The sequence below is a fragment of the Hemibagrus wyckioides genome, linkage group LG16, assembly GCF_019097595.1.
Source record: "Hemibagrus wyckioides isolate EC202008001 linkage group LG16, SWU_Hwy_1.0, whole genome shotgun sequence".
NCBI lineage: Eukaryota > Metazoa > Chordata > Actinopteri > Siluriformes > Bagridae > Hemibagrus > Hemibagrus wyckioides.
In genome coordinates, this window is record NC_080725.1 from 19,093,664 (window position 1) to 19,120,979 (window position 27,316).

The 27,316-nt window shown below is 38.3% G+C and overlaps 2 protein-coding genes and 1 long non-coding RNA gene across 5 annotated transcripts; 2 read left to right on the top strand and 1 right to left on the bottom strand.

Annotated features, from left to right (window-relative positions):
* The first annotated feature begins 224 nt into the window (after positions 1-224).
* Positions 225-6,472, top strand: LOC131366577 (uncharacterized). The gene is made up of 3 exons (XR_009206841.1): positions 225-1,172; positions 4,455-4,513; positions 4,944-6,472. It is a non-coding gene; the product is annotated as an uncharacterized LOC131366577 (long non-coding RNA).
* Positions 6,473-8,548: 2,076 nt separating this feature from the next.
* Positions 8,549-10,976, bottom strand: LOC131366576 (beta-microseminoprotein E1-like). Its single transcript, XM_058411156.1, has 4 exons — positions 10,913-10,976; positions 10,309-10,402; positions 9,280-9,397; positions 8,549-8,748 (listed from the first exon to the last, which is right to left on the bottom strand). The coding sequence occupies exons 1-4, from the start codon at positions 10,913-10,915 to the stop codon at positions 8,637-8,639; spliced, it is 327 nt and encodes a 108-aa protein (XP_058267139.1). The 5' UTR covers positions 10,916-10,976; the 3' UTR covers positions 8,549-8,636.
* Positions 10,977-13,421: 2,445 nt separating this feature from the next.
* LOC131367064 (beta-microseminoprotein-like) lies at positions 13,422-26,243 on the top strand. 3 transcript variants are annotated; one of them, XR_009206885.1, is made up of 7 exons: positions 13,422-13,546; positions 15,398-15,491; positions 15,749-15,866; positions 16,165-24,050; positions 24,147-24,296; positions 25,168-25,316; positions 26,126-26,243. XR_009206885.1 is itself a non-coding variant. In XM_058412275.1 (4 exons), the coding sequence occupies exons 1-4, from the start codon at positions 13,544-13,546 to the stop codon at positions 16,274-16,276; spliced, it is 327 nt and encodes a 108-aa protein (XP_058268258.1). In that variant the 5' UTR covers positions 13,483-13,543; the 3' UTR covers positions 16,277-16,398. The 3 variants fall into 3 exon arrangements, 1 of the variants encoding a protein (XP_058268258.1); XR_009206886.1 differs by having other exon boundaries at positions 13,424-13,546; positions 16,165-23,350; positions 23,929-24,296; XM_058412275.1 differs by lacking the exons at positions 24,147-24,296; positions 25,168-25,316; positions 26,126-26,243 and having other exon boundaries at positions 13,483-13,546; positions 16,165-16,398.
* Positions 26,244-27,316: the final 1,073 nt, after the last annotated feature.

Genomic DNA, 27,316 nt, shown 5'->3' on the forward strand with positions numbered 1-27,316 from the left:
TAAATAAATAAACAAACAAACAAACAAACAAACAAACAAACAAACAAATAAATAAATAAATAAATAAATAAATAAAATATGTTATTGCATGTTAGCTATTTTTTTGCATCTTTATATTTAAATATATAACAATTATTTCTATTTATGTTTTTAAAGAAATTGATTTATAAACATATATTTTCGAAGTAAATTTTAAACATAAATTATTAAAAAATGCTTCTAGTCAGTTTGGAATTATTAAAATAAAAAATAAAAAATTCCCAAAAATATATTCATATTGCAGCACAGCCCTACTGCTGTCCAGGTTCCTGTATGGTGATTTGTTTACCCGGGGAAGAGATTTGTCCATGATGCATGATTGGAAGAAGGCATGTCTGTGGAAGCAGGGGCAGTGTTCTGCTGGGAAACCTGATGTCCTGGCATTCATGTAGATGTTACTTTGACACTCTGACTACCTAAACACTGCTCTTCCCGAAAATCAGTGTCCTTTTTCAGTAGGATAATTCTTCCTGCCACAAAACTGGTGTCTAGGATGTGGGATGTGCTGGACAAACAAGTCCTATCCATATGGAGACCCCTCTTCACACCTCATAAAGGATCTGCTGCTAGCATCTTGTATCAGATACCACAGCACACCTTCAGAGGTCTTGTGGAATTGCTATATGTGTGTTATCGACAATACGCTATAATGTTATAAAAGGTTTCAGTTACTTTAACGATTATTTAATAAGAGCAGCGAATAGAGTCAATGATGGAAAATAACAAGCCAATGAGCCAAATAATTTGCCATATAAATTGTATCCTTCACTTATATCCTACATTCCAGGATACTTTGTGGTAGATTCATGATGTTCCAGTTGTTTCCACAACAAAGTATAGAAAGTCTCAGGGAGGTGAATGTAGGTTTGTACAGGATCTGACCTCTTGATGGCTTATGGGAGTTTTCAGATTTGATCATCTGTGTGAAATTAAATAGTTTCTTCAATAACTATTAAAAGGCATCTGAAATGTGTTCTCCAGAAGGGGTAGAGCGATAGAGCGATGTTTATTTGCTCAAAATGTTTATTTGCTTTTTAATTTCAAAGTCCAGAGCATCGTGTTCGTGGATTTTGTTCTAACTGCTTTCGGACCAGTGAGCCCTGCTGCCTGCGGGCATCGGAAAATCAAAGCAGGTAGATATTTAAAATACACACACACACACACACACACACACACAGAAAAAAACATGAATGGCATTTAAAAGGCAACTATTCATAGTTTTCAGTTTCCAAAACCAAAATATGACTTACTTAATTATTATTATTATTATTATTATTATTATTATTATTATTATTATTATTATTATTTTGGTGGTAAAGCTAGAGATTATGACATGATAACAATTTTACAGCTAATTAATGCTATGCTAACCCTAACCTTAACCTCAGTATCCATTTTTTCTACAGATAAAAGGCTAAAATTGTTCATAATCCAAAATTTTTAGATGTTTGCAGCTCATCAGATGAGACTAGCTATAGCTAAAGGACTAGAGACTGTAGCTAAGAAAAAGGAAGATATTTTACAGATGATTTTTTGTTCTTTAGCTCTCTCAGGTCTGCTTGAAGAAGTGACAATTACAGCAAAAAAAAGAACATTTGCACAGAGACACGTGTGTTTATTCAGAAGGTCCACGGCTAATCAAATCTGATGAATCTGTTTAAAGTCCATAGTGTTAGTGAAAGCCGGTAATGTGAAGCTTTACAAGGAAAAAAAGCACAGCCACTTCCAAGTGCAATGAACTATTCAGTAATGACTGAACATTTTGCCACCATTCAGTCTTGCTAGTCACTCATCCAGGCCTTTATAATCAAGGAATTTTAAGTAGCTGGAGCTTTAGAAATTTTTACTGGATACTCCTGTGCTGAAATAAGTATCAAGGTATTGTAACAACAAGGCACATGAGCAATCGGCACTAATAAGACTCTTTTAAAGATCTTCCTTGTACTGACATCCACCTGCTTCTGAGTTCTGGATCAATTCATCTGATTTTTCTCAGCAAAGTATAGTACAATAAACAGGATTTTCTTTAATAAACCAAACTCTCCAGTCTGCTTTACTAACACATTATCATGTTACATTTGAACTTCTGCTAAAACAAGTTTCAATGTATTGTTACAATACAGGGCGTGAGCAACTATTATCATTAATAAGACTATTTGCTGAACTTTCTTGTGTATTCTTGGGATTAGTGTGTTTAATCACATGCTCATGTAGCTGCTACTGCCATGTTGTCACACAAAACCAATATTCCTGTGTCTATTTGGACTCTAAGTGCAATTTATAGACAGGGTGTGGATAAGACCTGGCACCTGGTTGCATCCTGATGGACAAACAGCAAGTGTGAAAATTGCTGATGTAGCACCGATTACGTTTTATGCTGCAACACAACAGGAAATTACTCAACAATAAGAGCAAAATACTCTTAGATGCAAAACTCTAAAACATTCCTCTGGCAGCTGGACTGTCTTAAGGTTTTATGTGCTTGTGGGTTGTGCGGCTTCATTTCATTTTTTTATTGAAATGAACATTTAGTAGGTGGTTAATATGTATATTCATATTAGGATCATATTTATATGTATATGAGCTCAGTAATGCTCTTGTATCTGAATGAACACAAATCCCCACAGCCACCATCCAACATCTAGTGGAAAACCTTCTAGAAGAGAAGAATGGAGATTATTATAACAAGAAAAAAGGGAAATAAATCTGGAAGGAGATGTTCAACAAGCACATTTGGTTATATAGTATATGAGCAAGAACATTCTGTGGCGTAAAGTGTTTATATCATGTATAGTTCCTGTATGTGTGGAGTTTGCACACTTGTGCTTCAGGGGTTTCCTCTAGAGTCACATTTTCTAGTCCAAAGTAGGCTAATTGGCATCTCTTGGAACAGATTTTGCAGCTCACAGCTCACAGTTTTTCATTAAATCTTGAAACAAATCCAAAATGTTTTGCTCGTTCCTTCAGGGATGCGTGCGAACTGAAGGAGGTGAGGTGGAGGTCAAAATCACATCCACCTTCAGAACAGATCCAGGAGCCACCACTTCATCTCCCAATCCCAGTCCAGACTTTCCAGCTTTCACCCTTACCTGAACTCTAACATTCCTGCTTCACTCTTCACAAGCGTCTTCATAGAGTTTTGTCATTTCATCCTGCTTGTTTTTGCTTCACTTTCAAAGATCTTAGCTGCAGCTACATCCACCTGCTTCTGAGTTCAGGATCAATTCATCTGATTTTTCTAGCAGATCAGATTTACCTCAGCAAAGTATTGTACAGTAAACAGGATTTTCTTTAATAAACCAAACTCTCCAGTCTGCTTTGCTGACACATCAAGCCACCAAATACAAAATAGGTCTGTAAGTAAATCTTTATTATAGGTTCGAAGTCATCATGTACTGTTTGTACTTCTGCTCTCTGAATACTGAGATCGTTTTTATCTCAATTTCTTTATTTTATCTTTATAATCACTTTCCAACACCCTTACAGGGAGTGTTTTTATCCAAATGAATCAATTCAAATGTACAGGTGTCATAATCATATTTAATGGTGCAGCCTCCAGACACACCAGTTGGCCATCTGTAAAATAATAAAAAGAAAATTCAGGATCAATTCATCTGATTTTTCCAGCAGATCAGGTTTTTTCTTAGTAAAGTTTTGTACAGTATACAGGATTTTCTTTATTAAACCAGACGCTCCAGTCTGCTTTACTGACACATCACTTTCCAACAAAGTGACAGGGAACATTTTCGTCTATGTAAATCACTTCATATGTATAGGTTTTATAATCATATTTAATTGTGCAGCCTTTAGATGCACATATTAACCATCTGTCAAAAAAATTAACGATTACACACATGGACAAAATTGTTGGTACCCTTCCATTAAAGAAAGAAAAATCCACAATGGTTGCTGAAATATCTTTAAATTGACAAAAGTTATAAACAAAAATTGACTGAAAACTGAATAACCAGACATTGATTTTGAATTGTGGTTCAACAGAAGCATTCAAAAAAAAATGACTGGCCTGGACAAAAATTATGGTACCCTTAACTTACATAATATTTTTTTTCACAACCTTTTGGGGTAATCACTGCAATCAAGCAATTTCTATAACTCTCAATGAGACTTCTGCAGCTGTTGACAGGTATTTTGGCCCCCTCCTTGTGCTCCAGCTGTCTCAGGTTTGATAAGTGTTTTCTACAAATCCTAAATAGGATTTAAATCAGGGCTCATTGAAGGCCACTTCAGAATAGTCCAATATTTTGCTCTTAGCCATTCTTGGGTGTGATGTGGGTCATTATCCTTTTGCAGGACCCATGACCTGAGGCTGAGACCAAGCTTTCTGATACTAGTCAGCACATTTCACTCCAGAATGCCTTAAAAGTATTTCATAGATTTCATTGTACCCTGCACAGATTCAAGACACACTGTTCCAGATGCAGTAAAGCAGCCCCAGTCTTCTCTATGTTTCACAGTAAGTACAGAGCTCTTTTCTTTATATGCTTCATTTTTGCATCTGTGTACATAGAGCTGATATGACTTGCCAAAAAGCTCCAGTTCCCTTTCGAGAGAACTCAACGCTATGAGAACGCTTCATTAAGGAAGTTGCGTCTGAAGCTCTGAAGCCCAATTTAAAGGCTTGGATAGGACATGTGACGAATGTCTACATCACATTACTCCAGCTTCTTGGTCTTCAGGAAGCACTCTATGTGTGTCAATTGTTTGTCCTGTCTGTCTATACGTGGGGGGAAAAAAAGAAGATATTTAAAATCTAGGAGAAAAAAAGAAAGATATTATGGAAAGCAAGAATTTTAAGAGGTCTGTGCTCTCGAGGGAGCCAGCTGTATGAAATGCATGAGGTTTCCTCTTTGTAAGCTTCAATCTCGCTTTGCTGTATTTTCCAGCCAAGCATCTGCACCTTGTGGTTCTGTGATTCCGATATCCCCGCTTGGGATCCGAGCGATTTCCCCCGATCTGGAAGAGGATATGTTGTCTGCATCAGGCTCTGAGTAGCTCGATGAAGGTGAGGAGGAGCATTCCTCTCTAAATCTGCTACCACTGTCAGTGGCACTCAAGGAGCTCCCCGATGTTTGAATAGGAAGTTAGCACTTTGCTCTAATCTTGATGACCCCCTCCTGACTTCAGGCCATGCAAACTCCCACCCCTACCCCGGCAGCTGCCATTTTTTCCCGACCTGCATGCCGAGGTATCGAGATCCTGGGGGAATCCTTAGTCTGCACATCTTTTTTACCGGCCTCCACTAATTATTTGGCTGTCGTTGGGCCCGATTTCACAACAGGGCCTTGTAGACAGGGACCAAGAGGTGAAGCACCAGTCAGGGGTATTCAGGGAATTTATCCCTCAGTGCAGTGAGCACTGCATGATGCAGGCATGTCTGTCTCCTGCTCAGGTGGCTTCTATACGACTTGGTGCGCAAAGACAGCACTACAGTAGTTTCCTATATCAATTATCAGGGCGGTCTGCATTCACGCCCTGTGTTCAGGTTGGGGCAGCGGATTCTGCTCTGGGCTGAGAGTGATTTTCATCCCAGGGCATATAAATCAGGATGTAGACTTCCTGTTCCTGTTGACCCATGGAGTGGTGGAGTGCATCTGGCATATTTTCAGCCGTGCGTAAGTGGATCTGTGTGCCTCCAAGGAGTGGAACTATTGTCTCCTGTGGATGGTGCCGAGGCTATGCTTGTAAACCTTTTCTCCGGGAGTCCTAGCCAGTGTGTCCCACAATCAGGTCTACCTTCTTCTTGTAGCTCCTCATTGATTTTCCTCTTGCAGTCATGTCCAGGGAGGTTGGCTCAATATGTGCAACTGTAGTCATAGGAACATCACACTGCTTGGAGATGGTCTTATAGCCTTTACCTTAAACATACTTGTCTATAATTTTCCTTCTAATCTCTTGAAACAACTCTGTCCTTAGCTTTCTTTGGTCCATGTTCAGTGTGGTGTACACCATGATACCAAACAGCACAGAGACTACTTCACCCTGTTTCACCCTAGGACACACTTTAGTTTGATAAGTCCCTATGGTCAAACTGTGTTCAATCTTTTCTAGGGGTACCATCATTTTTGTCCAGGCCAGTTTCATTTAGTTCGATTTTTAAATGCTTCTATTGAACCATAATTCAAAAGCAAAATTCATTTGGCAATCAGTAACTTTTTATTTATTGTTACTTTTGTCAGTAGTTTCAGTGAGCATTGTGGGCTTTTCTTTCTTTACTGGAAGGGTACCAAACATTTTGTCCAAATCTGTAATATTACATACATTATGAAGCACACTAAATACTAGTATTAGAAATTTTTAGAATTTGAGTTTGAATGTTCCTGGAATTTTCCCACATACTTTGAGTATTTTGTAGAGAAATGGTTTGAGCTGCATGTACATATTTTACATACAGTATATGTTTTATTAGGTTGTGTGTATTTACCCGATACAGCAGCTTTTAATAGAGGCCATGCACGAGCAGCGTTGACGCATGCTGTTTGTCCAGGTACTTCCGATCGGATGGATCGTTTTATCCAAGTAATCCTCACAGTGAGTTGTGCTCAGCATCATGGTATAATATACACTCACTTGCCACTTTATTATGAACACCTATAAACCTGACTAACAACTATACAAAATACTGTAAGGACTGCACACAGACAAGAAGTGTTTAAGTGCTATATTAGGTTCTCCATGACAACTTTGGCTTTTACAAAAGTAGATGAAAAGTTTGAAATTGTGTTTGGAAAATTTTTACATTTATTTTAATAAATTTAGTACTTTATACTTTTATTTTAACGCAGATTTGTGTCTTGTTGTTAGAAAAGTACTTCCTGTTTTTTGGGGTTTTTTTTTTGAAATGCTAGAAATTTATTTCAATGCTTAGATTTTTTTTAATCAAAAAGTATTGTATTGGTTTCTGTTTGTTATAATCACAGTTAAATAAATGGTGTTAGTTTTGGAAAAGAAAAAGTGCTAGCTATAAAAAAAAAATGTGGGAATAAGTCACAATTAAATTAAATTAAATTAAATTAAATTAAATTAAATTAAATTAAATTAAATTAAATTAAATTAAATTAAATTAAATTAAATTAAATTAAATTAAATTAAAAAAAGAACAGAGCTGAAAGCTATGAACGATTTCTTTTTAAATGCCTTTAGCTTTTTCTCAAAACTGAGATAAAAGTGTGTGTGTGTGTGTGTGTGTGTGTGTGTAAACATCTACCTTGTTTTAGCCTCTCATAAACACATCCAGCATGGATCACAGAGACAAGAGCAAGCAGGAAAATTCCCACAAACACTGAGCTCTTCATCATGAACTTTGGAACCAAAAAAGCAAATAAACAACACTAATATAAAAAAGAACATCTTTCTGTTTGCTCAAGAAAACTTCATCAAAGTTCAGATTTCTTTACCCTTTATGGCACGTTATTTATCAATGCTCAAAACTTCACAACCATTACAACACCTTGCATAAGTATTTACCCCCCCTGAGATTTTACACATCTTGTTGTGTTATAATGCGGAACTGTAAAGGATTATACATCATGAATCTACACAAAAACACCCATGACAATGAAGTAGAAGGTAAAATACATATATAATCCAAAATCTTACATTTTATTCAGTGTCTACAATATAAAATATAAAAGTGCATAAATATTAATTCCTGTTGCTGTAAACAATTTCACTGGACTAACTACTGCTACTTACTGTATGTTATAATACTTTAATAACATGATTTACTGAACTACCACAAAACTTGACAGTCTGTATAAACCAAGAATAAAACACGTCCATTTAATACCAGGAAATGTTAATGAAACCTACGAGTTGTTACAAGTAATAATAACAATCCACTTTGGGAAATACCTCCGTATAATATTGTTAGGTCAACTCACCATTTTTCTAAGTTGGGACACTGTAATGATGGGAATCTAAAGTTGACGCATGGGTTTAAATACAGCAGAAAGAATGCCGGGGTCATCGGCATCACAGGCGATGGCAGTAAACATTCCATATCAGCATGGTTTACGCAATAGAGAGAGTTTATTCAAAGTGAAGGGAAGGAAAGAGTGATGCAGAGAGCAACTATGAAAAAAATCATTGAGTTTTTAAGTGTTATTTGACTTCCAAGTGCCGAGCCAAGAAAACAGCTAGCTACATGAGAGTGTAAAGGGTTAAATGTATTCCACACATAGTATTTATACATGGCATCTTCTGAGTCATATGTGATGAATAAAACGTGAAAAGAAATTATTCGTTCTTTGTTGCTTCATACCTCCAGATTCTTCGGTTCTTCTCCTGTCTGAATGGCTTCGTGTGGGTTTCCCTCTTCACTCCCACTGTACAAAAACATGCTGGTGGATGAATGGCTACACTAAAGTGCCTCTAGGTGTGAATGAGAGTGTGACTGTACATACACATAGTACCCTTCAATGGACTGATGACCCATGCAGTATGTATTCCCACAGTATCTGATACATCAAGCCACAAAATACAAAATAGGTAAAGTAAACCTTGATTATAGGTTTAATGTCATCATGTTATATTTGTACTATCTCAATTATATCAGTTTCTTGATTTCATCTTTACAGTCACTTTCCAGCAGCCCCACAGTGAACATTTTTATCCAGATGAATCAATTCAAAAGTACAGGTATTATAATCATATTTAATGGTGCAGCCTCCAGACACACTTGTTGGCCATCTGGTAATGAAACAAAAAAAAATAGGAAATTAGAAACGTCAGATCAGATTTTTCTCAGCAAAGTATTGTACAGTAAACAGGATTTTCTTTTTTAAACCAGTCTGCCTTACTGACACATCAAACCACAAAAGTAAGTCAGCAAGTATTTTTTGTTATATTTGTACTTCTGCTCTTAATTCTGCCATGATCTTTAATCATCTTTTAATCACTACAATCACTTCCCAACAAAGGAAACATTTTTATCTACATGAATCACTTCATATGTATAGGTTTTATAATCGTATTTAATGGTGCAGCCTCCAGATGCACATGTTGGCAATCTGTCAAATAAGTAAAGATTATTATGTACTATGTATTATGTATTACATACCTATAAAGCACACTAAATGCGTTTATTAGAAATTTTTATCTTGAAGTGAAAAAGTTTGAGTGTTCCTGGAATTTTCCCACATCCTTTGAGTATCTTGTAGAGAAAAGGTTTGAATTGCATTGGCCACATTTTGCATGTTTTATTAGGTTGTGTGTATTTACCCGATACAGCAGCTTTTGAAAGAGGCCATGCACGAGCAGCGTTGACACATGCTGTTTGTCCAGGTACTTCCGATCGGATGGATCGTTTTATCCAAGTAATCCTCACATTGAGTCGTACCTGGAACACAGTCAGTGCTCAGCATCATGGTATAATATACACTCACTTGCCACTTTATTAGGAACACCTATAAACCTGATCATTCATAAGTTATTCAGTCAGATCATTCTGCAGCAGCAGCACAATCCAGAACATCTCCATTTACAGCATTTCTTCAATCCTTCTTATCCAGAGTGAATTACAGAAGTGATCTGAAGTGTGTATCAATAAATACATCCTGATACCAGTTCACGAGGTCATGGACAAAGAACAGAATCAATCTAAAAACTCTGTGAGGAGGAAATACTGTAAGGAAATCACACAGAGAAGAAGTTTTTAAGTGCTAGATTAGGTTCTCCATGAAGACTTCAGGTTTCAAGACTGCCAGAGTTTTAAGAGTCAGCTGTCTGGACGTCTAGGGGAAGTTCTGCTCACTCGTTCCTGATTTGTTCCTGCATAGTTCCTTATGAGCTGTTGAACAATGTTGTAATCACTGTTGAATCACTTACCAGATTTGGGTTCAATGAACTAAATTCAGGTGATTACAAAAATAGATGAAAAGATCGCAATTGTGTTTGGAAAAGACTTTTTTCTTAATAATGTAAATCTTCACATATTTGAATAATTTTGGTACTTTATAATTTATTTGCAATATGTGATTTTTGTCAAAGCTGCAGATTTGTGTGTCGTGTTGTTAAAAAAGTACTTTTCTTGTATTTTTTTAATGTTTGAAATTCATTTTAAAAAAGGGTTAGCATGTTATCATCTCTAGCTATATCAATTTAAATAATTCATAATCTGATTTGGAAAATGAGCAAAGCTGAAAACTATGAAAATTTTCCATTTTAATGCCTTTAGCTTTTTTTCTAAACCAAGTTAAAAGTGTGTGTGTGTGTGTGTGTGTGTGTGCGTGTGTGTGTGTAAACATCTACCTGGGTCTAGCTTCTCATGAACGCAGGCAGCATGGATCACAGAGACGAGAGCAAGCAGGAAAATTCCCACAAACACTGAGCTCTTCATCATGGACTTTGGAACAAAACAAGATTGAAAAATAAAAACATCTCTCTGTCTCTTCAAGAAAACTTCAACAAAGTTCCGATTTCATTACCCTTTACGCTACGTTATTTATCAACTTCACAGCCATTACAGCACCTTGCATAAGTATTCAGCTCAAAATCTCCACCAACTCCACCTGATTATACACAGTTGCAAAAAGGACATTATTTATAATCACACTCTATGGTGTCACCCAAAAGAGGATGGGTTTCTTTTTGAGGGTTTCTTCCTCATATTTTTTAATTGAGAGTGTGACTGTGCAGCTTCAATGGACTGAGTGGATTAAGTCTAATATTAATCTTGAAATTTTGTACTATATTTCTTAGGGTCTGTAAAGCTGCTTTGAGACAATGTCTGTTGTTAGAAACGCTATACAAATAAAATTGAATTGCATTGAATTTTAATGATAAAGTCATTCCATGTAATAATAACAATCCACTTTGGGAAAAAACACCTTATAATACTGTTAGGTCAACTCACCATTTTTCCAAGTTGGGACACTGTAATGATGGGAATCTAAAGTGGACACATGGGTTTATATACAGCAGAAAGAGGGCCGGGGTCATCGACATCACAGGCGATGGCAGTAAACACTCCATATCAGCATGGTTTACGCAATAGAGAGAGTATATTCAAAGTGAAGGGAAGAAAAGAGTGATGCAGAGAGCAACTATGAAAAAAATTAAGACTGCATCGAGTTTGAATTCCAACCGCAGAGCCAAGAAGATGACTAGCTACATGAGAGCAGAAAAGGTTAAATGCATTCCACACATAGTCCTTAGGACATAGTCCTCATGGACACATAGTCCATGGCATCTTCTAAGTCATTTGTGATGAATAAAACTTGAAAAAAAAAAATTCACGCTTTGCTGCCTCATACCTCTAGATTCCTCGCTTCTTCTCGTGTCTGAATGGCTTCCTGTGGGTTTCCCACTTCATTCCCACTGTCCAAAAACATGCTGGTGGTTGAAGTGGCTACACTAAAGTGCCTCTAGTTGTGAATGAGAGTGTGACAGTGCAGCTTCAATGGACTGATGTTCCATGCTATACTGTATATATTCCCACCATATCTTCCAGTGTTCCCACTATAAGCTAAATTAAACTGTAGGTTTCAGTGTATATCTAACTGTTACTTGTTCATGATAAGTGTAGTTCTTGAATGTTCAAATAATATGCAAATTTTTCCCACCCTGTCAGAGTAAGTTTCACTGAGAAAATACAGCATTGGTAGAGTTTTACACATTTTGTGCTAGTCTTGGAACAGAAAAGGTTCAGGATGATTGTATATCTTAGAATGTTAGGGTCAGCCATGATACAGCACCCTGGATCAGGGAGGGTTAACGGTCTTGCTCAAGTGCGCAGGCAGCTTGGGGGTGCTGTGAAACACACTCTGATAGGGTGGGGCAATTAGCATATGAGACTGTATTTATATTTAACATTTAGATTAAGATTTAAAATTTACACTGAAACTTAAAACACAGTTATACACGTCCGTTTAGCAGACACCCTTATCCAGAGTGACTTTTATACATTTTTTGACATTTTATACAAGTAAGGGTTAAGGTCTTTGCTCAAGTGCCCAGCAGTAACAGCTTGGTGGACCTGAAATTTAAACTCACAACCTTCCAATCACTAGTTCAAACACCTTAACAACTAAGCTACCACATCCCCCATTTACATATATCAGATGTGGTGACTGTATGAGAGCAGACACACAAGAGACAGGGATCTTGAATAAAAAGGTGCAATTTTATTAAATTAGTGCAGGTTATATTCTGAGTGAAGGTCAGAAAATAAAGTGGCAGCATTTCTCCTGCTTGTCTGTGTGCTCAGTGAGAAGCGGTGACGAGACAATGGCCAGGAGGCTGGTGGTGTGCAGTGAATGGCCTCAAATGGTTAAAAAAAGTCTTTTTTAAAAATTTTTTTTTTACATTTGATGACCCATATAGATGCAGGGAATGTACCTAATTGGTGCACACTTAAGGGTCAACCTTGCCTCCAGATAAAAAAAAAAAACATATATAGAAATATATATACATTTTTAAGGATTTTGAGCTCAGATGCTTTACTTTTTTACACGATACAATGCATTTGGACTATTAAAGAGATGAACAATTCCAGTGCACTTCAGGAAATGTTAATGAAACTGATAAGTAAAAACACTTAGTCAGTTTGGGAATAATCTCTAACCGCTCGAGCATGACAATGCTCCTGTGCAAATGATCAAGTTCCATGAAGACATGATGTGTGGGTTGTTGTATTGATATTTAGGTGATACATACTCTCATAATGGTTCCTGAGTGGGCGGAGTTTAAGCTTATGGGCAGAATGCTCACCTACATTCAGTGGTCCTGTGCAATGCTCCTGTGCAAATAATCAAGCAAGCTGATGACATGGTGTGTTAAAATTGTTGTATTGATATTTACGTGATACATGCTCTTATGATGGTCAACCCGAGGGGGCGGAGTTTCGGCATATAAGCAGGATGCTCACTTACATTTGGTGGAAAGTTGATTTGTTATCCATTTATCCATCCATTTTCTGTAGCACTTATCCTACATAGGGTCATAGGGGGTTTGGAGGCTATCAAAGGAGACTCCTTGGGACACCTTGGATGTCGTGCTAACCCATCACAGACCCATTTAAACATTATGGACAGTTCAGTGATGCCAATTGGGCTACAATGCATTTTTGAATTATAGTAGGAGAGAAAACCCAGCACATGGAGAAGATACCAAAGAGGCAGAAATCAATCCTGTCAACCCAGAGCTGCAAGGCAAACATGCTGACCTCTAAACCACCATGCCAGCCCATGTACAAGACTAGCAGGCATTCCTGTCAAGAACTGTACATACTTTGTAAATATTTTTGGGACTGTTTGTATGCCACATAGACACTGTAAATAAATATCCATGTACTGATGTTCTCTTCCAGCCGAGCTGTTCTCTGCATCAAATGTATCATTATACATCTCGATTGCACAAACCATGCTGATATGGTGTGTTTACTGCCATCGCCTGTGATGCCGATGACCCCAGCCCACTTTCTGCTGTATTTAAACCCAGGCATACACTTTAGATTCCCATCATTACAGTGTCCCAACTTGGAAAAATGGTGAGTTAACCTAACAATATTATAAGGAGTTAGAATAGAAATTTTAAAGATTTAAAATAAAATTTTATATATATGTTATATTGTACACATTGTATAAAATTTTGGAATATATATACTTATTTTACCTTCTACTTCACTGTTGTGTTTTTGTGTAGATTCATGATGTATAATAATTTACAATTCCATATTATAACACACCAAGATGTGTAAAACCTCAGGGAGGTAAATACTTGGTGCTGTAATGGCTGTGAAGTTAGGAGATTTGATAAATAGTGTACCTTAAAGGGTAAATAAATCTGAACTTTGTTGAATTTATTGAAGTTTATGTAGGGAGATGTCAGGAACAGCTGGACAGTTCCCTGCCAGGCCCAGAGAGGGCGCTGGCAGGTGAACCTTGGAAGCCTGCTTCTTTGTGTGTCTTTTGTTACGCCCTTCCTATTGTTCCTATCCTGATTGTGTCACCTGTATTCCATTAGCCCTAATGTCTACCCCTATAAATAGGGATCCTTGTGTTTGTGTCCTTGTCCATGATTGTTATCTGTACCGTGGTTTCTGTTGGGGTTTTGTTTGCTAGGTTCCATGTCCAAGCTAAGGTCTAGGTTTTGTTTTTGTTTAGTTTAGTTAACCACGCCATGTCTAGTGTTACGTTTGTTTCCCTGTGTCGCGTCTTAAATGTAATAAAAGCAGTGCTTCGCTGAATCCTGCGCATGGGTCTCATTACACCGTGTGCTGGCGTGCGCACACACACCACGGGCGTCTGGGGTCGAGCCCCGCATAGGGCGGGGGTCCCAGACGTTACAGAATCATGGACCATCTCTGAGACCCAGCGGGATTCCCAGCTAGTTCCTGTCTTCGGTAAGGATTTGCAGTCTGCTGGCTAGAGCCCTGGACAACCGGTGGATGGCATCCGGTGGATCCTTTTCCCCGTTTCCCCAGGGAGGTGTCCCCATCTTCGTTATGGTCGAGGACGTCGCTCCCCCAGGGAATTTACAAGGAGGACGTCACTCGACTTCAGGCCATGGGGGACACCCCCTTTTTATCGGTCCCACTGGAGGCGGGCTTCCACCACCTTGTCAGTCGGGGACGCCGCTCCGCGATGGAGTTTCCGTGGAGGACGTCGCTCGGCACCAAGGGTGGAAGACGCTTCCCTCCCATTTCTTTCCAGGGCCGGGTGTCAACTTACCCCTGGGACCTGGGGCATTGCCGTAGACTGCATTTATGAACTACATCAGGCCTTGCATCTCCCCTCTATGAACTACATCTTCCGCCTACTCCTAAGGCGTCCCCTAGGCGGAGGTTGGTCGCTTCGGGAGCTGCGCCTTAGAGGAGGGGGTTATGTCAGGAACAGCTGGACAGTTCCCTGCCAGGCCCAGAGAGGGCGCTGGCAGGTGAACCTTGGAAGCCTGCTTCTTTGTGTGTCTTTTGTTACGCCCTTCCTATTGTTCCTATCCTGATTGTCACCTGTATTCCATTAGCCCTAATGTCTACCCCTATAAATAGGGATCCTTGTGTTTGTGTCCTTGTCCATGATTGTTATCTGTACCGTGGTTTCTGTTGGTTCCATGTCCAAGCTAAGGTCTAGGTTTTGTTTTGTTAACCACGCCATGTCTAGTGTTACGTTTGTTTCCCTATGTCACTACTTAAATGTAATAAAAGCAGTGCTTCGCTGAATCCTGCACATGGGTCTCATTACACCGTGTGCTGGCATGCGCACACACCACGGGCGTCTGGGGTCGAGCCCCGCATAGGGCGGGGGTCTCGGACATTACAGGAGATGGGGGTTTTTTTTTTGTTTTTTTTTTTCTTTTCTTCTTTTCAATCAGTTTTGTGTTTGCTTTTTTGGTTCCAAAGTCCATGATGAAGAGGTCAGTGTTTGTGGGAATCTTCCTGCTTGCTCTCGTCTCTGTGATCCATGCTGGATGCAAGTTTGAGAAGCTAGAACAAGGTAGATGTTTACTTCTTTTTTTTTTTTTTTTTTTTTAAATTTGAGCAAAGGTAAACAAGCTTTTAGCTTTGTTCTTTTTCCAAACATTTTTTTTTTCATTTTGTTTTATTTTGTAAATGGAAATTAAACTGGATTGTGCTGCTGCTGCAGAATGATCTGATTGAATGACTGCATGAATAATCAGGTGTATAGGTGTTCTTAATAAAGTGGCAAGTGAGTGTATTACACCATGATGCTGAGCACTGACTCTGTTCCAGGTGCGACTCGATGTGAGGATGACTTTGATAAAACGATCCATCCGATCGGAACCACCTGGAAAAACAGCATGTGTGAACGCTGCTCATGCAAAGCCACTTTTAAAAGCTGCTGTACCGGGTAAATACACACAACCCTGGTCCATTTCAATCAATGATTTAGACTAATATCTTAACATACTGTTCACCATTTAGCAATTTTTATTACGTGTGATAATGAAGAAACGTCTGTAAAACACATATGGAACACTGTTTTGGATAACTGTTTGTTTTTATGTCCCTTTTGGAGTGATAAACTTGCAAATATTTGCCATGTTTTCAGTTCTGTCTTTAGCCAAGATTAATATTTCTAATTTATTATTGTTCATTACAATATACATATGTAGTAATATATAAAAAAAAAAAAATTTTCTTTTCAGATGGCCAACAAGTGCATCTGGAGACTGCACCATTAAACATGATTTTAAAACCTGTACATTTGAAGTGGTTCACCTGTATAAAGACGCTCCCTGTATGGTTATTGGAAAGTGATTGTAAAGATGAGAGAGAAACTGAGAGTTTTTAATATCAAACAATTAAGAGAGCAGAAATACAAATATAATGTGATGATAACTTAGAACCTATAATAAAGATTTACTTACTGATTTTTTATATATATATTGTGGCTTGATGTGTCAGAAAAGAAGACTGGAGCGTCTGGTTTAATTAAGAAAAGCCTGTTTAATGTACAATACTTTGCTGAGAAAAATGTAATCTGTTGGAAAAATCAGATGAACTGATCCTGAACTCAAACAGGTGGATGTCGGTGCAAGAAAGATAGTGATAATAGTGAAGCAAAAACAGACCAAAACCAGAAGGATGTAATGAAGAGTTCTCTTAACTAATGGAGATCAGCTAGAAAACAGGAAGCAGGAGCGTTAGAGTTCAGGTGAGGGTGAATGATGGGAAGTCTGGATGGAGGATGGAGATGAAATGGTGGCTCCTGGATGTGTGGTGGAGATGGATGTGATTTTAACCTCCACCTCACCTCCTCTAACCCTTCACACTTGGAATAAAACAAACATTTTGGATTTTCAATAAAAAAAAAGCTGTGTGCTTTACAAGCTAAATTTTATTCGTTTGGTGCTTGTAAAGATGTACACTGTCAATAAACAGCTTTATAGAAATAAATACAGGACGTAAATTTTTTATTTATCCCTTATTTACATTTCCAGAGTGACTTACATTTTTATCTCATTTCATACAAGATTACATTTATGATTTTGTTTAGGCCCCATTCATCACATACGACTCACAAGATGCCATGTATAAAGACCACGCGTGGAATGCATTTAACATTTTCCGCTCTCGTAGCTAACCTAGGGTTCTCTTGGCTCAGCAAACGCATCTCAAACTCATTGGTATTGATTTTTGTTCATAGTTGCTCTCTGCATCTTTCTTTTCTTTTCTTCACTTAAGAAACTCTCTAAGTACAGCATTGCACAAACCTTGCTGTTTACTGCCATCGCCTTTCATGCCAACGACCCCAGTCCTCTTTATGCTGTATTTAAACCCATGCCACTAATTTAGATTTACATAATTACAGTGTCTCAATTTGGAGAAATTATGAGTCGACCTAACAATATTATAAGGAGTTATTTCCCAAAGTAGATTGTTATTACATGTAATGACTCGTAGGTTTCATTAACATTTCCTGATATTAAGTGGATGTGTTAATCTTGGTTCATACAGAATGGCAAGTTTTGTGAATGCATTTGTTGAAATGGTTGCTCTAATAGTTATGAATTATAAAAAGTGCCCATTGGTAGTTCAGTTAATCATGTTAATGAAGAATTATAACATACAGTAAGTATCAGCAACTACGATGATATAACTATTACAATTATTTAGTCCAGTGAAACCTGTTCACAGCAACAGGAATTAATGTTTATGCACTTTTATATTTTATATTGTACACATTGTATAAAATTTTGGAATATATACGTATTTTATTCTACTTTATTGTCATGGGTATTTTTGTGTAGATTCATGACATATAATCCTTTACAGTTCCACATTATAACAAAACAAGATGTGTAAAACCTCAGGGAGGTAAATACTTATGTAAGGTGCTGTAATGGCTGTGAAGTTGAGAGTTGATAAATAATGTACCGTAAGGGTAAAGAAATCTTAACTTCAGGATCTGGAGATCTCTTAAAGAAACAGAGAGACTTTTTTTGTTTTATTTGCTTTTTTGGTCCCAATAATAAAGAGCTCAGTGTTTGTGGGAATTTCCCTGCTTGCTCTAGATGGAAACCCTACGACAAAGTAGATATTTACACACCCACACTTGGCTTTTAACTAAATTCAGAGAAAAAGCTAATAATATTTATTGTTTCTATAGTTTATATAGTTTGCCTTTGTACTTTTTCCAAACCTATAAGGGCATCTACATCACATTACTCCTGCTTCAACTTGTGTAGCGCGATTGGATGCCCAGGATGTGACAAGCAACACAGCGACTCATTCCCTTCTCAGGGAACAGGGTTAGATACGTAGCCTGGTGTAGTTCCCTTCATGGCTGATGCTATGGGAACATCAAAACCCCTGCTGCCACATGCTGGTTGATGTCTGTCCCAGAGTCCATGAGAGAGTACAAGCAAACCGGAACCAGAACATCAATTAGCCCTGAAGGACCTGGGTACCTGAAGTGGGGTCCAGGTTATAGAACTTGATAAAGGTGTGCAGAGAGGATGCAGCACACATTTCTTGGAGAGGAACACCCCTGACCAGGGCACTAGATGTGGTGATACCCCTAGTAGAATAAGCATTGACACCTAGAGGCCTGGGTAATTGCCTCTACTGTGCAACAAGTGTTGCTTGGAGACCGGATTGCCCTTGTTCTGGCTCCCAAAGCAGACAAACAAAGAGGAGGACTTGTGCCACAAGCTCAAGTGAAGGACATTAGTTCTCAGAGGCTTTACCAGGCAAAGCAAGTGCAGCCTCTCCTGTTCCGCTGACTCATGGGGCAAAGGACAGAAGGCCTACAAGGTGTCCAGACAACTGACCATCCTGGGCACCTTGGGGATGTATTTTGCCCTAGGGTGCAGGATAGCCTTCGACATGCCAGGGGCAAATTCTAAGCAGGCTCAGCCACCTGGCACAGCACAGAAAACCAGAGACCAGAGGTTGCCTATCCAAGGAGGCCCCAAGGACAGGTTTGTGATTCGCCGCAATGGTGGCCACAAACACTTTTAAAGTGTGGGGGACAGCCCCTGAGAAAGGTAAGACTGCAGAAACTCCAGCACTGTAACAACCGGGCAGTGAACTGGGTCCTGAAAACATTGATCACACCAGTGGCAAAAAAGCCTCCACTTAAGAATGTACAACTTTCTAGTGGAGGGAGCCCTAGTGTTCAACAAAATCTCCACTACCTTAGATGAGAGGCCTGCCTCTAGGAACTGGTCCCCCTCAGGGGCCAGCCTTGTTTTTTAAGCCCTCAGCATCTGCCTCAACAGGAAGTCTGCATCCCGATTTACATGCCCTGGGATGAAAATTGCTCTCAGTGAAAGAAACCTGGCCTCTGCCCATAGCAGAATCTGCTGCCTCAACCTAAACAGGGGGCACGAACACAGCCCTCCCTGATGACACTAACACATGGTAGCCCCTGAGGTGTGGGAGAAAGTGTTACAATGCTAGAAACATGACTCTCACTTTCTGGCAATTTATTTGCCAAGACTGCTCCCCAGCCAGAAAGTGAGGCATATGTTGAAATTGTCTTGTGACGATGACCCGCCCCTAAAGTGGGACCCGGGGTATTTTCCATATTAGAAGAGTATGAAGCCATGGCACATGACCCTTATTACCCTGAGGTGATGCCACCAGGGATGAAAGCTCACACGGCCTTGTGTGAAGCAGGCCTAAATGGATAACATTGGTTGTCACTATCTGCATCTCAGTGACAGAGAGGCTTTGGCCTCCTATGGGCAAGCACAGCATCTCAATGGCTGGCCACCATAGCCTTCAACTGGGCCAGAATGAGAATGTTAATTCAGTACATGGATGCTCTTAAGACACAGCAGCACCAGGGCAGCATCCATGCACTTCCTAAATGTATGTGACCATAGGGCTAGACCAAAATGTAGAACATAATACTGGTATGCTTTGCCCATGAAAGCAAACCAGAGGAACTTCCTCTGCTTTGGCAGAATGCCTCTGTTGAAATAGGCATCTTTGAGGTCTATTGTCACAAACAGTCCTCAGACATAATCTGCGATGCAAGAAGATGGTGTGTGAGCATCTTGAATATCGTGCACAGTTCAGAACCCGCTGGTTCAAAATTGGACTTAGCCACCCATCTTTCTTGGGAACAACAAAACACCGGCTGTAAAAGCCTGAGTCTTGATCTGGGAGGGGAACATGTTCTATGGCCATTTTCCTCAGAAATGAGAGAAGTTTCCCTTGGAGGAACAAGGTTTGGTGTTCGCCTGGTTGGAGCTGGAAGACATCCCAGACTGCTTACTGCAGTGGGGGATAAATTTCCTGAATGCCACCGACTAGCACTTTACCTCAAGGTGCCTGTCAACAACAGTATTCACTGTGTCACTAAACAGGCCTTTGGGTGAAATTGGGGTGTCCAGGAGAAAGGACTTATTTAATCCCTGTTTAATTAACCCACAGGTGCCTTTCCATGGCAACTAACACAGCCATAGAATGGCCTATGGCAAGGGCCGTTTGCTTCGTGGCACGGAGTATGAGATCTGTGGCTTTGCAGAGCCTGCCATGTAGGCCTTCCCCACAGTGGCTGAGGTGGCTCTACATGGCTTAGAAGGGAGTGCAGGCTTTCTGGATATGGGTGATGTAGGGGAGAGATAGCTTGCAAGCATCTCTTCAACCCTAGGCAAGGCTGCATATTCATAGATAATAAGCCCCACAATGGCTGAATAATTAAAATGGGCAGAATAGGGATTCCCCTAGGATCTCAATACCTCAGCATGGAAGTCTGGGAAAAATGTCAGTTGCCTGCATGGGGGTGGAAGGTGGCCTGAAGCTTAGAACAAATGACCCAAACTTCCTCCTCAGGCCAATTTAAATGTAATTTAGCAATGGTGAGCTCCTCGAATTTCACTGATTGCATGGCACAGAAGCTTGGCTGGAAAATACAGTCAAATGGGATTGGAACTTGTGAAGACTAATCCTCTCACAATGCATGCAACCGGCCCCCTCAGTAGCAAACCAGGAATGCTCCTCTCCCAAACAATCAATGCAAAGAGATTATGTGTTGTCCTCCATGATATATCGGGCACGGATGCATACACCTCTTAAACTGCTTTCTCGCTATGATATCTTTTTTCTCCTAGTCTAGACAGACAGGACAAACAATTGACATAAACATACACAGAGCACTTCCTGAAAACAAAGAAGCTGGAGTAATGTGACATAGATGTCTTTATATGGACTTGTAGGCACGTATTCCCTTCATCACATGTTATATCTGAGATATTAAAGTGCTTCACAGAGCTTCAGACTCTTCCTCAATGAAGTGTTCCCATAGCATCAGCCATGACACAGCATCGAGTTCCATTGAAAGGGAACCCCTATTCTTTTCCAGTACTAACACTGATAAAAAAGATGTCCAAACAGCCGAGTCTTCAAACAGTGGCAGTCTTGAAACAGCGTCTAAAACCCAAAGTCTTCATGGAGAACTTAATATAGCACTTAAAACCTTCTAGTCTATGTGCTTACTGTATTTCCTCCTGACAGAGTGAACCGGTATCAGGGTGTATTTATTGATACAGACTTCAGATCACTTCTGGATAAGGAGGATTGAAGAAATGCTGTAAATGGACATGTTCTGCAGCTGCAGAATGATCTGATTGAATAACTGCATGAATGATCAGTTGTATAGGTGTTCTTAATAAAGTGGGAATGAGTGTATATTACACCATGATGCTGAGCACTGACTCAGGTGTGGGTCATTGTAAGGATGAATTTGATAAAATGTTCTATCCGATTGGAACCAACTGGAGAAACAGCATTTGTCATCGCTGCACGTGCAAGTCTGCTTACAAAGCTGCTTTATCGGGTAAATACGCACAGGCTAGTATAATGCTCTTACAGCCAAAATATGTGCAACACAAACCATTTCTAGGGTTAGCTTGAAATCAGCTGTGGCATAGTTAATCACAGTGTGTGTGTGTGTGTGTGTGTGTGTGATTCCCCTGGCTCCCCTGGAATAGACTCCAGGCTCCTTGTGACCCTGTGTATGATACCCAGTACAGATTAAGAATAAATGGACTGATAGTTTGAACTTGAACCAGTTTGATGGCTTGCTAACTATTTCACTTTAGCCGCCTAATTAAAACGTGCTTAATGATGAAATTAGTTAGCTTCAAAAATAAAAATATTCTATCTGTTGTAGGAATGGCAAAAAAGTTACATCTATTTGTTTTTTGTAATCCTTTTACAAAACGTTCAAAATTTAATGTACAATTTAACAGCAATCCAAAAAATAAGGCAGAAACATTTTGAAAAGGTGTTATGCCTTGATCATCTGGATTTCGAGACCTGACTAGCTAAATTTAGAGATAGCACCAATAAATCACCATGGATGGGCAAAGAAACGTAAGTCAGACGATATGCTAAACATTAGAGACAAATATAAAGGCAATCCAAATAGCTTTCTTTCTTTCTTTCTTTCTTTCTTTCTTAGTTTTGTTTCTTTCTATTATTCTATCAATGATTACTAATAAAGATAACATTACCAAGTCGATGTTTAGTTTGAGTCTTTAATGTCTCCTTTGAAGAACTCACACTACAGTTTGAGGTTTTCATGGTAGTTGGTTGTCCTGGGTTTATGAGAACGTGTGTGTGTGTGTGTGTGTGTGTGTGTGTGCGCGTGTGTGAGTGTGCTAGAAAACAGGATGCAGGATCATTACCTTCACCTCACCTCCTCTAACAGTTTACACAAGCAAAGCATTTTGGATTTGCTTTCCAAAAAACTGAGCTGCAAGCTGTAAAATTTGATTCATTCATGTTTCCATATTAAATTTGAACATTTTATCAATCACATATTTAATTAAAAATCACATTAATTCAATTCAATTTTATTTGTTTGGTGCTTGTAAAGATGGACAATGTCAATATGCAGCTTTATAGAAATAAATACAGGATATACATTTTAAATGAATAAATGTATCCCTTATGATGCTGCCAGAGGTGATGAAGGAGATGGTATGAGGAAGAAACCTGGAGAGGAACCAGACGCAAAAACGAACCCATCTTCATCTATTAGTTTTTATATTTGTTTCTCCCAGGAATTTGAGCATGAAGTATATTAATGAAGTATATAAAACTTTTTAAATAAAATGAGGATGAGGATCTAATGATGATGATGATGTAAAAGCTATGATTTCTCTGTAAGGGTAACTCTGTTAGTGTTCACTCAGGTTTATTATCTGCTTCTGGGTTCACATTTCTTGGATTATACCTTTGACTTTTTGTCTGTTGACTTGGAGTGATCACTGGAAGTATGTGTAATGCCACTAATCGATTGTCAGGATGACGTGGATGTGACATGACACGGCACCCGGTCTTATCCAGATGGACAGACAGCATGTGTGCAGGGTAAGCATGCACTGTGGAAATGATGGAATGCCGTGACACTTAAACACACACTGGATACTGTACTGCAGCAACATGTTTGTATGTAATGTAAAACATTTCACTGTTGGCGAGTCAGAGGACATATTTGTATCTCGAGACATTTGGTAGATGCGCTTATACAGAGCAACTTAAGGGCCTTGCTCAAGGGCCTAGCAGTGGCACCTTGGTGGATCTGGGATTCAAAGTCACAAACTTCCAATCAGTAGTCCAACGCCTTATTATTATTACGTTAATGTAGATTACTGCGTCACACTATTAATAAACACAATCACAATTAGTTTGCTTCATTCAGGCATCAAATCAAAACAAACACAGCTGCTAAAAATAATGTTAAAAGATGTTAATGATAGAGTTGTGTACGGTGTATGCTCTATGTATTGCTGAGGCAAAAGCTTGCGTCGCCAAAATAATTTGGATGGGAAAAGAAAATTGTAAAGCCTTTTTTTTTTGGAAAATATTGAAATTTTTCATTTTTTCGGATTGTACCTTCAACTTTGTATATTTGGCTCTTGTATATTTATATGTATTTTTGTAAATAGACAATATTTCTTGGAATTACATAAAAGTGAATTACTCAACTAACAGCATGAGGAGAAACCTGATGATGATGATGATGATGATGAAGACGTGAAATCTATGATTTCTCTGAAAGATTAACCCTGTAAGTGTTTACTCGGGTTTATTATTTGCTTTTTGATTTGTTATCTTTTCCTGACCTGTACCTTTGGCATTGTGTGTTTGCATCTCTATTTTTAAGCATTGAGTAAACTCTGCAATTACGTAAATTCTATTTCTATGGAGTATTTACTGGAATTGTGTGTGATGCCTTTATGTCCAGCCCTCTTTCTGCTCTATTTAAACGTGAGTATTTGCTTCATGTCAGAGGTTCTGAAAGATCAGAATAAGGGTAAGTCCACTTTTTAATAATATGTATATATATATATATATATATATATATATATATATATATATATATATACAGCTCTGTCTATACAGTTTTGTTTCATTTTTTCTGAACTGCTCACAATATTTCTCCTAAATTCAAAATATAACTATTGTTATTTAGAGTGTATATTTAAAGGAAATGACAAGACATCAAAATAACCCAAGATCATGCAGAGCTTTAATTACTCAAATAAAACAAAATGCAAATAATTTGTAAACATATTGTGTTAATGCTTTGGCTAAATAACATTAAGAGATCAGTATTTGGTGGAATAACCCCGATTTGCAAGCATTTTGGCTCCATGCTCTCCACCGGTCTTTTATCATCTAACATCTCATAGGCTTCTTAAAAACTTCATGCAATATACTACAATAATTTATCTCTTTCAAATAAGCTTATTGTGTTTTTACAAAATTTTTTGATGTATTTTTTTATAAATCCTGAAATCTAAAAATCATTGACTGTAAATATTAAAGATTAATAGAAAGAAATTATTTAAACATGTTTTTTGCATTGGATTCATGCATTGCAGATATTTGTATTATTTATTAGTTATTCATATCAGTAATGACTCGAAATTATTTCATAATTATCTCTACATTTTTTAATAATAATCTCAATTGTTTATAGTACCTCAGGAACATTTACATGTAGTTTTAACTTTTTAATTTTATCTTTTGTGCTTTTATTTGTAAATATTTTTGCACGCTTTAATATTGTGTAATAATTTTATTTGGGTTTTTTATGTTTTGTTTTTTTTTGTTTGTTTTTTTTTTGTTTTTTTTAAATAAAATAATGACATATAATCCCAATGAAGTCATTTCAATTCCAGGTTGTAAGACTGTAAAACTGTGGAAATGTTTAATGAGCAAGTAGTCTGTGAAAAGTCCATGATAAAGAGATCTGTGTTTGTGGGTTTTATCCTGCTTGCTCTCGTACCATTGATTCGTGCTGCTTGCTGGACTCAACCGAACAGTCCTGGTAGATATTTACACACACACACACACATACACACACACACACACTTGTTTTTTTTATTTATTATTCTTGTCCAGAATTTTCATTAACATAATTATTAATGACCATAACAGTGTGCAAGCATTCTCGCTTCACTCCAAGATTTTTAAAAGAAATTCAAATTCTATGCATTGTTATTAAATGTGACCATTTCTGACTTCCATGCTGAATGTTCTTCTCTATTTTAATGTAGGAAGAATCAGTAAATGCAGGATTAGTTTGTTCAGACACAACACACAATATTCCTCTGCCTATTTAAACTCACTGGCCACTTTCATAGGAATAGGAACACCTGCTCATTTGTGATATTGTTCACTCAACCAATCGGGTGGCAGCAAAAACAAAAGATCTGAACTACTCCTGGAGGAACCTCCTGAAGTCAGTGAAGAATGGACAGACTGTATTTTAGCTGAAAATAAGCTACAGTAGTGAAAATAGCTAGTCTTTACAACCATTCTGAGTAGAAAAGCATGGCAAAATGCCAATCATTGACGCAGATGGCAGGTTCTACTCCTGTCAGCAGCAAACAGGAAACTGACACTCAAAAAGAAATCAGATACAGATTTAGCAAGACATTTCTAATCTTCTAATCATGAGGTTTGATTTTAATGCTTGATGTGAACATTACCTGAAACTGTAGCTTCATGATTTTGCAACATATTCGACCATAAGGATAGCCACATGAATATCCATGTGTACTGTATGAGTGTTTCTAATAAATCTGCTGGCAAGTGTGTGTTGCATTTTGTAATTGAGCATCGACTTTACTGCAGGTGCGACTCATTGTCAAGACCACCTGGATAAGACGTGGCACCCGATCGGGGCCAAATGGTTTAACAGCAGGTGCACAAGGTGCACATGTGGTCTGGATGGGATGCATTGCTGTGACACGTAAAGATACACAACATACTGCAACAACACATTCCTCATTTTATCACATTCTACACTTTATCACGTTCTACACTTCATCACATTCCACACTTTATCACGTTCTACACTTTATCACGTTCTACACTTTATCACGTTCCACACTTTATCACGTTCTACACTTCATCACATTCCACACTTTATCACGTTCTACACTTTATCACGTTCTACACTTTATCACGTTCCACACTTTATCACGTTCTACACTTCATCACGTTCCACACTTTATCACGTTCTACACTTCATCACATTCTACACTTCATCACATTCTACACTTCATCACATTCCACACTTCATCACATTCTACACTTCATCACATTCCACACTTCATCACATTCTACACTTCATCACATTCTACACTTCATCACATTCTACACTTCATCACATTCCACACTTCATCACATTCCACACTTCATCACATTCTACACTTCATCACATTCCACACTTCATCACATTCTACACTTTATCACATTCCACACTTTATCACATTCTACACTTTATCACATTCCACACTTCATCACACTCTACACTTCATCACATTCTACACTTCATCACGTTCCACCCTTCATCACACTCTACACTTCATCACATTCTACACTTTATCACATTCTACACTTTATCACATTCCACACTTCATCACACTCTACACTTCATCACATTCTACACTTCATCACGTTCCACCCTTCATCACACTCTACACTTCATCACATTCTACACTTTATCACATTCTACACTTTATCACATTCTACACTTTATCACATTCTACACTTTATCACATTCTACACTTCATCACACTCTACACTTTATCACATTCTACACTTTATCACATTCCACACTTCATCACACTCTACACTTCATCACATTCTACACTTCATCACGTTCCACCCTTCATCACACTCTACACGTCATCATGTTCTTCACTTCATTAGAGACAACATTTCTCATGACTGCAAGTAACGCTCAAGCTGGAGTGTAGTTTATTAATAAACACAATTGATTTCTTCATTCAGGCATCAAATCAAACTCACTTTTTATTA